This window comes from Tamandua tetradactyla, chromosome 4 (genome assembly GCF_023851605.1).
Source record: "Tamandua tetradactyla isolate mTamTet1 chromosome 4, mTamTet1.pri, whole genome shotgun sequence".
Taxonomy (NCBI): domain Eukaryota; kingdom Metazoa; phylum Chordata; class Mammalia; order Pilosa; family Myrmecophagidae; genus Tamandua; species Tamandua tetradactyla.
Window position 1 is genome coordinate 77,357,032 of NC_135330.1, and position 12,182 is coordinate 77,369,213.

General features: G+C 31.7%; 1 protein-coding gene across 5 annotated transcripts in view; it reads right to left on the reverse strand.

Moving 5' to 3' along the window:
- The window catches only part of GPATCH2 (G-patch domain containing 2), a 185,659-nt gene that overhangs the window by 159,470 nt on the left and 14,007 nt on the right, over positions 1–12,182 (reverse strand). For 4 of the 5 annotated variants that reach the window (XM_077157841.1, XM_077157842.1, XM_077157843.1 and 1 more), the window contains exons 3-5: positions 9,584–9,645; positions 6,743–6,925; positions 6,194–6,273 (exon numbers count right to left, since the gene is read on the reverse strand). In XM_077157841.1, the coding sequence (XP_077013956.1) occupies positions 6,194–6,273; positions 6,743–6,925; positions 9,584–9,645 (325 nt within the window). Of the gene's footprint in view, positions 1–1,448; positions 6,067–6,193; positions 6,274–6,742; positions 6,926–9,583; positions 9,646–12,182 lie in introns of those variants that run through there. The other variant, XM_077157845.1, reaches the window with a different exon arrangement.

The window sequence follows — 12,182 nt, forward strand, 5'->3', positions numbered from 1 at the left end:
CTGTTCCAAACTTAAGTCTTTGTTTTTCTGTCTGCAAGTCCCCACCCCCAACCCAATGGTGAGCTTCAACTCACTCTTGAAGGCCCAGTTAAAGGATTTTCCACCTGTGTGAGGCCTTTTGCAATACTCCGCCAGTTTCCACAGGAAAGCAAAGAACCATGAAAAATGCAAAAGGTATCATGACTATTGAACTGAAACAAGACTAGGCACATTATAAAACAGGTTGGAGAAATAATGGGGGCCCAAAAAGGGCAGGGAGGAAAAACAAACAGAAACAGAGGGCAAGAAAGCAGGCCAGAAGGTGCTAGAACCAGATGATATTAAAGAACAACAAGAAGTTCTAATTGCTACCTGAGAAGCTAACAAAGAGAAGAACACAAACAGAGGATTAGGATTCTGGTAATTACTCTGATAGAAACAATGAAACATTTTAATTATTTTTATTATGGCACATGGCCTGATTGGGCTTGCAATTCAAGACAGCAAAAAATATTTATGGGTATTTCAAAATAACTTAATATTCTAATGACATGTGAACCATGAATGAAGTGTGGTTATAATCTGTATAAATTCTATGAAGAGAACTTATTTACATTTATCAACAACATGACAACAATATGAAGAACCTTGCAGATAGCATTAATACTGGGTTATCAACGGAAAAAAATACAATGAAATGTCTATGTTGTAAACATTAACCTACATAATAGGGATGTCACTAGGATTAAATGAGTTAAAATACATAAATAGCGCTTAGAAAAATGTGTGGCACACAGGAAACATCATTATAAGGGTTATATTCACTTTACAAGGTTCCATATTTCTGAAGCATAATAAATCCAAATGACAATATATGAGATCAAGTCAATTCTAGTACTAAATTATCTGAGAAGCAGGGATAAATGATTGTAAATAAATGGAAAAAATATATATGTGGCGAAATTTGGTAATGTTTAAATTACCAACATTGAACATCTGCTTATTTAATATTTCCTAAATGGTTTTTTAAGACTAAATAAGGGAAATACAGTAAGCATTCAATACTTGTATAAATAAATGAATGCATTACTGTATCTGTGCTATTTAAATTTTTACATGTCTGTTCCATATTTTAAAGGCACTATACAGTAAGAATCAATATCGATATAAATAATAATACTGTTTTAATGGAACTTAGTGAAAAATTGTCATATTTTCAAATATCAAATATGTATATTAAGCTTCAGTGATACTAAATATATTGTGAATAATGACTAAAACAGCATTTTAAATTAAACAAAAGACAGCATTAAAATGTCTTTTGTAAAAGAAATTTATTATAATTCTATTAAGCAGTGATTTTTTATGATACAAAATCCACTTCTATCACAAAATAATTTCAAAAAAAGGATCAATTTCTGTTGTGAAATTTGGATCTTCACCTTACTTCAAGAAAAAATAAAAACTTAGTTTATCAACATGTACATCAATAGATTAGAATATGTATGATATAAAAGAACAACACTCTAAATATATATTCTTCATATACTCTGCAAAAAATTCCAAAATGCTTTAAGGAAAAAAAACAAAGATCAATTCTCAGGGATGACAATAAAATACATCATTATGAATTACATGAGAAACATTGGAAAACCAGGTAGCACATATTAAATTACAATTGTGGACATATTACAAATTAAAAATTGCAGTTGAGGACATAAAACTATTTTTTTTAATTCATTTTAGATTTGTTTTCTATCATAAAATGTTTTTTTTGGTTCTAGATTAGCCTAAGAGAATAGTTTATATAGTTATGTTACTTAAATAAAGTAAATGTTGAGTTTAAATGGCCCTTCTTTTCTAAAAAACCAAATAAATCAGACTAAATATTCCTACTCTGGTATCCTAAGAAGAATGCAAAACAGCTGAGTAAAACATACAGAGCAATTCCTTACACTATATTATCATTCTTAAAATGTCTGCCATGAAATCCTGATCTTCTATGACTTCTTAGAAGAAGAGAATAGCTACAGTACTCTTTTTCACTTATACAAGGAACTAACCCAAGAGTCTGAATAGATTTGAATAGTTGTCTTCTGAGTATGAATAGATTCTGAATTGATATGTTCAATGGCTTTAGTGAACATAAACAGTATTGCTTACTTGTACATCATGGCAATTTAGATTAAGGATTAATGTTCACATTTTTTTCCAGATATTTAAACTTACCAAACATGCATGAATAAAAAGTCAATTAAATTACATTCACTTTCTTTGGCAGAATAACAATTATCATCATCACTACTACACATCTCATTCCAACCATACAAAAAAATTGGACCTAAATAAGGCAATTACTATACAATTTCATTTAACTAAAATTTCTACATAAAACTCTATAACCTTTAAGTATAATTCCCTTTGCAATTGTGCTTCTGGATGCTAGGTGCCATATTTTAAGCTGAAATACTTATTTCCCGATCTTTTAATAGAATACTCAATTTGAGTGCTAACTCTCATTAGATACATTTAACAGTTACTCAAAGACCATCAGTTCAAAGAAAATAAGAATAAAAGTCTCTCATCTATAGAAAACATTGATTTAATTAGAATGCTTAGGGGAGGGATATTCTGGCTTACTGAAATGCTGTGCTTAATAGGGTTAATAGGACTTTGTAAGTACTGTACCTGAAAACTGATTCTGGGATCATTATTCTGAGGGTTATTATGTTGAATTTTACTTTACATAAGAACTCTGGAAATAGAGGCTATGTGGCTGTGTTTACTAACCCCAGGATGTCCTTTGGAGGTTAATTATACCTTCTTTTGCTATGTTCAATTAAATTACCATTTGCTTATTTCCCCTGTAAATGAAGAATATGAGAAACTGGCTAGCTGGGCTCCAATAAACTTGTACTTTAATTCCTTCCAACATTCAATTATCAGGACTTTGTCTACATTTATTCCTCATAAACATGAACAAAATTATTTTTAAAAATCAGATAAATCTGGATCAAAAATTCTTCAACAGCATGGGTCCTTCTACAAGTGAAAACCTTAATGGTTTGAGGAGAGGGAGAAAAGTTTAGAGCAGTTTTTTTCAGTTTGTAATTAAGCTATGAGATTGAGTACAATGGCTGTCAACCTAAAAGTCATTGAAAACTATTCTTCACAGACCATACTTAAAGACAGGGACTGGCTCAACTATGAATGAGGTATAAAAGAAATGTAAAAAGATGTAAAATAAAGTACTTTAAATATTATATATGAAGCTAAATAATACATAAAATATGAACAGAAAAGTTTTAAGGTCTAAAATTCGGTACTTTGATCCATGTACAAAAGTTCTCTGAATCATGAGCTACTGTGTTTAATACATCTAATAATAAAAGTACCTATATTTATTTACTATATACTATGTGCCAGAGATGGTGCTGGGACTATTGTTACACATAAACTAATTTAATCCAGGTAACATTTATGCCAAGTAAATGTTGTCTAGTTAACAGAAGGTGAAATGAGGTTTAGAAATATAATTATAAGTAAAAGAAAGAGAGTATAGGTACAAAATGATCTTCCTTCAAAACCTGTAATTTTTCTACACTACCACACTGCCTCTCCACAAAGTTAAATAATCCAATTGAGTTTTTTCCCCAAAAAATGTTTACATTAATATTACATGAGGAGAGTCTCTTCTCATTCCCTTCAAAGATACTGCATCATTATATTTGCGCAGTTATCACTCCTTTGTTTAAGAAAAAACACTTCATTACCATTCTTTTTAATGAGTTTTAATTAAATGCGTTTGACACTGCTCAAAACTTAATCTCTTTTAAAAAGCAATCTGGTTTTCCAGTGTAAAAATCTAAAATAATTAAATTTCATTTCTTATTACCAGTTGTCCCAGGTGCTGTTTAAAGATGACTGTTTTGTATGATTATAATTTTTAAGATGATTTTTATATGTAATATGGATAGTATGAGCAACAACAATAAAAAAATTAGCATAGGAAATTAGAAAAATATCAGCACAAATTTGAACTCTTACCTTTCTTGCCCAAGTCACATATTTTATTGAGAAGAATTTTACAGCACTTAAAAATCCTATCAGGGACAATTCAGGATTGAAAGAAAGAAAAATGAAGAGGCCCATTGTCTTCAGCAAAATTTTGAATACAAAACACACAGACCAGGAAAACAGTTTATGGCCCAATGCACTAGTTCCATGATAAACACACATATATGGTATATCTCCATGAAGTGAAACTTAATCACCTTTTTACAATTTAGAGAGGGAAGGCAGCTTTTAATATAGTTAAGCCATGTATCATCAATACCATGAAGCTAGCCTATCAGTTGTAATAGCTTCTATAAAATACCACAGTGAGATTGCAATAAGACTAGAAAATGGGCTACAAATCCCAGCTATGCTCAAGCAAGCAGTGAACCAAAATAAAAATAGGTAAAACTGAACCAAGAACTAGATAGCATTCATCTAGATTCTTGATTGGTAAGGCAAAGTTCATAAGCCAAGGTTTTAAAGTGACTTATTCAGATCTAAAAAGTAACCGTTACACAAATTAAAATAAAAGTAGTTATGTAATTTAGAAAAATAAAATCATCAATTTCCATCCCAAAAGACACAGCACACAAAAGCTTACTTAGAATTACCAAACACCACGTCACTATATCTTTAAAATGTTAATTAAAATATGCTAAGGTAAAGAGACTCAAAGTTGCACTTCATAATATTTAAACTGCAGTCTCGACAAGCAATCTAAAAGATCTGTTACATATTTCTAGTTAATACATTTGGTGAAATCTTTCAGATTGTAAGAACTGTAGGTAAAGGCAATGCCAACTTTAAGTTTCTTTTCCAATCATCATATCTACTTTGGCCATTAAATACAAAATTAACAATTTATCCATACAAAAATATAAAAATACACATGTAAAAATCATACTGTTTTCATCAACTTTGGAACTTAACAATAATGTTAACCTTCTTAACATAACCATTTTGAAGAACTCAAATGGCCTGACTGTAGTATAGTGTCCAGATGATACCATCAATAAAAAGGTTACATTGTCCCCACCCCTGCAGCTTGCTGAAAATGAGCTCATGCAAGTATTTCAGATACTCACAATGACATATATAGTCTGCCATTCTAAGGCTATGCAAGCAGCACTCAGTATTAAACATGACAATATGATTCAGAGTCATACAGTATTTGTTAAAATACCATCTTTCACATGATTTTATTAAGCTCTAAGCCAAAAATCATAATTTTGATTGGTTTTAGGTATCAGACAAAGCAGATAATTTAAAAAGTTATAACAGAGATTTTCCTAGAGTAGGCTTGTTATCACTATGGCTAGGTTAGAACTAGGATAACTTACTCAGTACAATGAAAACTACCATTACAGTACAATGGGTTTGCAATACAGAGCAGATTTTCCAAGTAGAAAGCAAACTGAACAAAATACAAACTCTATCAAAAATTATTTACCTTACCAACTACTCATCTTAGCCCTTGTTAAAATACCCTGAGTAAAATGCAAACATTTAAATAATGCTGGTTATAACACTCCTTTAAAATATGAACCATAAATGTCAATGCATCATGTTTTTATTTACAATAGTCAAATAGGTAAAAACTGATTCTTAACCAGACACAATATAAATATTAAGGAATGTTTAGGTTAGATCTGAGAATTTTTAATTTTCTAACTTTTGGCAGCATTTTGGCAAAGCAAGTAACACATAAATTGATTCAATGTAAAAAATCATAAAAGAAAAAAATATATAAAATTTACAGTAGTTTCTACACACCCAGGGCTGACCTATATCCCTAGAAAACCTCCCCAATCAGGTTTACTTCTGACTAAAAAGGAAGAATACCAGTCCTCCAGCAAAAACATCCCCATGTTTTCATCAAAGAGGCTCTCACTTCAATGATATTCCTCCAGGGAAGAGGACAGGAGCCAGGTTCCCTCGAATTCATTCCCCAGATGTTCAAAACGTAACTAATTTATTAGCATTAGAAGATTTGGTTTATAGGGGAATCTCACTGGTCCAGTTTGTAGCCTACAAAAAAATGGATTATTTTTAAGTACAACATTAGAATATGAATAAAAGATGAGGATGTGGCTTTTTATTCCATAGAAATGGAAACATTTCCAAACATGACAAGTAAACAAAAAAGCATGCCTACCATTGAAGTTGGGGTCCCTCCAGATTTTTTAATATTCTTTGAAGGTAGTCCATGAAGGCGACTGAGTCTAGCTTGGAAACCTGTAAAATCAAAATACACAATTTAGGAGATTCTTAGACCACTGGAGCATGTAAGAAGATCCTATCAAGAGAGAATTAAAAGTATCATCATATACCATAAATGAGCAGGAAAATGCAAACCATACACTTAAAAGATCTGAAGCAATACCTAGTAGCGTTCTAAGGCAGTCAGCATATAACTATTCACTGTTCAAGCACTAGGGTTCAAGCACCAAGTTTTCTTTTCTCCCAACTCGCCTTCCTATCATTCCAACTTTTTTACAACAGGCCTCATATAAAAGCAAACTAACTTTGATAATCTTGCTAATGATCTGAACACATGATAAATATAGTGGCTGAATTAGTGGCCAATATGTTCATTTTAAGCATAAAGATCTTTTAATTTTCATTTCAGCCTCTTCTCTTTCAATTAACATTCCCATTTTGACCATAAGACCGTTGTATCCACTAGTCAGGCAGTACTACTGACCTCTTCTGCCCTGATGAGACATAAGGGGGAAAGAACCAGTTAAGATACTTTCAAAGACTGGATCTGGCAAATTTTTGTCTAGCTCTGAAGGATCTTCCTTTTCCCACCAGGGCACGACTCCAGTGATACCACATGCTCCACCTGATTCCTTTTCGTAGAACCAGTCACTCTGCTCATCATCACCTGTATAAATACAATAAGCCCCCAAAAGATTAAGTTTTATCATCCAAAGAATTCACAATTAGGGTTGCCAGATTTAGCAAATAAAAATACAGGAAGCCAGGTAACTTTTACTTTCAGATAAACAATGAATATTTTTCAATATAAGTATGTCCCAAATACTTGTTCTAAATTTTTAGGACGAGTATACCCAAATAACTTGTACTAAATTTTATCATTATTTATCTGAAATTCAAATTTAACTGGGTATCTTGTATTTTATCTGGCAATACTACACATAATCTATAAAGAAAATGTTTTCTTCTTACACCACAACTTCACTTCAGAAATGCTTTTTTAACAGTAGGACATGCTCTGCCGTCAACAAAAGCACAGGATGTAATGTTTCAGAACCAATTTAAAAATGTGAAAAACAATGCTAACTGAGGGGAAATTCATTTAAGTTACTACCCTTTCCACATTAAGGGAAAACAAGCCTTAATCTCCTGCCGGGAATTAAAAGGTATAAAACTGTGGAACCCATTCTTTGCAGTTGATAATGGTATATAATTAGCTTAATTTCATGATTTGTATGGAGTGTAAAAGGGGAAACAATCATGAACAGATGTGACTAAATGAAATTAATCTGATTAAGTTAAGTTCATTAAGAAATAGTTTGAAAAAGATGATTTTAAATGAAAAGTGACAGTACCACAGGTTTATGAGGAAACTATGTTGGACCACTAGAAGTTAGATATTTTTAAAACAGCAAACTATCCAAAAATAAGTATGCCTTTCGGGACCATCCGTGAGTGTAACCATGGGGTGGTGATAAAATTTAAGTTCAGTATGAACATGTTTTTGATGTGAATTAAAAAATATTTTGTTATTTTTTTATCAAATGAATAATAAATAAATGCATAAGGAGACAAAATTACAGGAGAAGGCAGATGGCTTTTAAGTATGAGACAAATAGCAATTTCAAGTATGATCTGCAATTCATTAAGTGTTCTCTGGGATTCTTAGCTGCCACAGCTAGTTCTGTTTTCTATAAAGGTCATCACAATTGCCACAAATGTTTTTCTTTCAGAGAAAAAGATTTAGAAGATCTACAAAATTTTTAAGAGTCAAATAAACAAAAAACCATGAGCCTCAATTGAAAATGGTTTTATGGGAACAGCTACATTTCCAATTAAACAGTAATGACAAATCTAAAGCATCTGTAAAACCCAAGACATCAGCTTGTTTCAATTGAGGGTACATAAAAATTATTTTAAAAAAAACAACGAAACAGAACAATCTTCATAGAATTAAACATCTGTATTTTCACTGAGAGTCATATTAAAATTTCAAATATGTTACAAGGAAATAGAGGGAGTCACTTGAAATCAACTACCTTAGAACATAATTCCTGTGAGACCATACTATTACACTAAAGTAAGGTTAACTGATTTTTGTTGGGGTAAACAACTTGGCTTCAGAAGTCAGATAGACTAATTGGAATCCTAGTGTAAGTTCACAATAAATGCTAACATTATTCTAAATCACTTAAGTGCTTTTCTATGATAAACAGGATTGTCGAAATGTTATTGTTTACAAAGGTTTTTGATTTCATATTATTATGAAATTCAACACATACAGTTATTATGTTCCATAGAATTATATTTTAAGAAAATGTTAAGCATATTATCAGGATACTCAAACTCATCTCCAAGGTTCCAATGTATTTCAGCAAAGTTTACTTAATTTTAAAAAACCTTTGGCCTTTAAAATAGTTATAAAATAGGTAATAGTTATGTACCTATTTATTTAGGACAAATGGCTTATAAGTAAACAAAAAAGAATGCTCATTTATTTTATTGGTATTGCCAAGAGGATGAACAAACTAAGAAAAGAAAGGGGGCCAGCTATCACTATTTCTTTTCTGCAAAAGTCCATCATAAAATAGACTCTTTAGAATTTAAAGCAATAAATATATTTTGTTTATCCCCCGAAACTTATTCTTTCCTCTACTTATTCTCAGGAAAGGAAAATAACATTTGTGAGAAGAATTTTATATATGCCTCCTGTCTTCTTATTAACGTGTTTATATTTTCTTCCAGAATAGTGTCAAAAGACTGCCACGTGAAAGTGTGAAAAGCTTCTGAAATTTGAAGAAGGAAAAGATCTAAATTGTAGGACATTTCTGTTTTAACAGTTTACAATTTTAAATTAATGAAAATCATCTAATTACATACAAACAGGATAGGATGAATAAATGTCACAGCTGAATAAAAATGACAAATGACTTGCAAATCCACCTTCATTAATGCTTAAACAGTTTTAAATACATTTGGAATCAGGTAGAGAATGAGAACTAGTGCCTTGGGAACTTGCTAAAAGGGACCAAATTCTAAACCGTGGGTATGTCAACCTTTCTCACAGAAGATAATCTCTCCTTACTATTATTAGTTCAACATACCAGCTTTTGGAGATAATCAAAGGATTTAATTTCTTTAGGTTATGAAGAAAAGACAACTTCATAACATGTAAAAGACCAGCTACAATACTAAATTCCAGCCCATTAAGTCGTGTGTGCAAGGTAAAAGGACTGCAGTGATCAATTTAAGAAATAAGTAGTAATAAACACAATTTTAAAATGAAGAGGTGTTTCTAAAGACAGAAAAAATAGCATTTCAGTACCTTGTCTTCCCTCATCATTGGTAAACAAACCAGCATCAGTGCTGCTGAGACTGCTGGAATCACTATAATAAGGAAAAAGAAAGAAACAGATCAAAAGAGCAATTGATCTCTCAGTTGTTAAATTTTAAAGAAACATGGCAGCTCAGAGATGGAACTTGACAAAGATCTGAAAGAAAATAAGATGATTTTTTTTAATCAAACTGCAAATATCCTAGTTCCATTAACTACAGAGCATATTATTTTTGGCACATAAAACCACAGGAATCTAATGGGACCCTGACAGTAAGCCAGATGTGACTGCAACGAGGTGCTGACACAATTGATGCATTTTATTATCTGCTTTCATCAAATGCTCACTGCTCCTTTCTTATGCCGTGCCATTCAGCTTGAGACGGAACACCACTGCTCAATAAAATGCGAAAAGGCTCAATCAAAAGCAGGCATATGAAATACAAGGGCCTGAGAATGAAATTACTTTTCATATCCACATTTGCAAATATTCTGGAAAAGACATTACCTTAAGAATTCACAACAATTCTATTACTTGGCAAGGAAGGAAAAGTTCACAACAGTGGCAATCCCTTAAGTCAAAGTTAAGGTCACTGAGCAAAAAATGAATATGACCAATATTAATGGGGGAGAGGTGCAAAAAGAACAAACGATCTAACTACTTCTCAACAGAAGTTCTAGACTATGATACAGAGTCAAATTTAACATAACACACAAAATAAACAGCTATTCAATTGAAATAAATAAACTGTCACTATTAATACTAACAGAAGGAATGCTTGTTATGAAAACCTATTTGGTTAAAAATACTGAGAACAAGGTCATGAATTGTGGTTGCTAAAGAAAATTGAATGATGGTCTTCAAAAATTCTCATATAGTTTCTTTTTATCATAATTCTTCATTTTAAACAACCAGGAAATCACCCTGGGAGGATTCTTTATCAATTAAAAACTTTTTCTATGAATATGTAGAACTTTGTGATCTGACTCTGACAAGAAAAACAAACAAAAAAAGCAGAGTATTCTTACTTATTTAAAACATACTTAAATGGAGAAGTTTCAGATTAAAATTATAGGTGAGGTCCAAATCCATGAAAATTTTTGGAACACAAATATCATTTTCAGTTTTTGATTTTAAAAAAAAACAAATATTAATGAAAAGTATAAAATTTTGCTAAGAGGCATATTCTTCCAAGGACTGAATTACGTGAATGTAGCATAGGAAGCTCCCTATATTACTCAATTGTTAGTGCAAGAAAATAATATTTTCTAAAGCCATCACATCTGTATGTCCTTATTTCCAAACATATATGCGCTTCTATGTATAGTGATCTTAAGAATACTAAAAACATTGCATAAACTTTCTCTTTCTCTTTAGCTGCACAAACTACTACAAATATCTTCTCTCCTCTGTGACTGAATAGTGTTATCCTGTCTGCCTACAACAAAGCTCTAACAAAGAGCCTTATCACACCTACCTGGTACCACATTCCTTTTCTGAAACTCTCGAGACTATGTATATTTCAAAATGCAGTATTTTCCAAATTTTGGAAAGGTATATTCTAAAATACCTCAAGGGTCTGGGGTAGCACTCCATAATTAAACACATTAATACATCTTTTCTATTAAATGAATGGTCACATTAAATTGGGATATAGATTATAATTTGCCTCTCAACAAGTCAGGTTAGGTCTGAACCACAAATGAATTTGTTTTTGAGAGCTTTTCAGATTTAAAAATAAAGGATTGTGAGTCCATGTGTCATTCTTTTTTTTATATAATGATCATCTAATCTGACTTCAGAAATACCCCTTTCTGCCCATATGTCAGATTAATTTTTTCAAAAAATAACTTGCTGGCTAAATGTAGTATGATATCCTATGAAAACATAAAGGAAATCCAAATAAAGTATGGATTTTGATTAATAATTGTATATCAATATTGGCTCACTAATTGTGATTCATTTACCATGGTAATATAAGATGCTGACAACAGAAGGTAGGGGTGGGGTACATACAACAGGGTATATGGAAATTCTGCACTACCTTTACGACTTTTCAGTAAATGTAAAATGTTGCAAAAGAAATAGTTTTGCTTTCTTTCAGATATATACGTGTGTGTGTATTCTAAAGGAAAAACAAGTATATACATACATGCATATTTATATATATATAAACTTATAAAAATACAATCATTTATTTAAAAAATCTAAAATTATTTCCTCATGCTTATGTGATTAAACTTAGATTTCAAGGCTATTTATGAGTGGGTTCTCATCTAAATTCTTCCCATCTCCATCTCTAATCTCTGTGCCTATGCTCTTTCCCCACAGGGCATGCGGATCTTCTCTCTTCACCCTCCCATCAGCCCATACTCTTTTATTTATTTATTTATTTATTTATTTTTTATTTTTTTTTATTTTTTTATTTTTTTGCATGGGCAGGCACTGGGACACGAACCCGGGTCTCTGGCATGGCAGGCTAGAGCTCTGCCTGCTGAGCCATGATGGCCCGCCCACCAGCCCATACTCTTAAAGATGTATAAGGAAATCAGGATTCCCTTTCTAAGACCAGCTCTCATAGTCCATAAT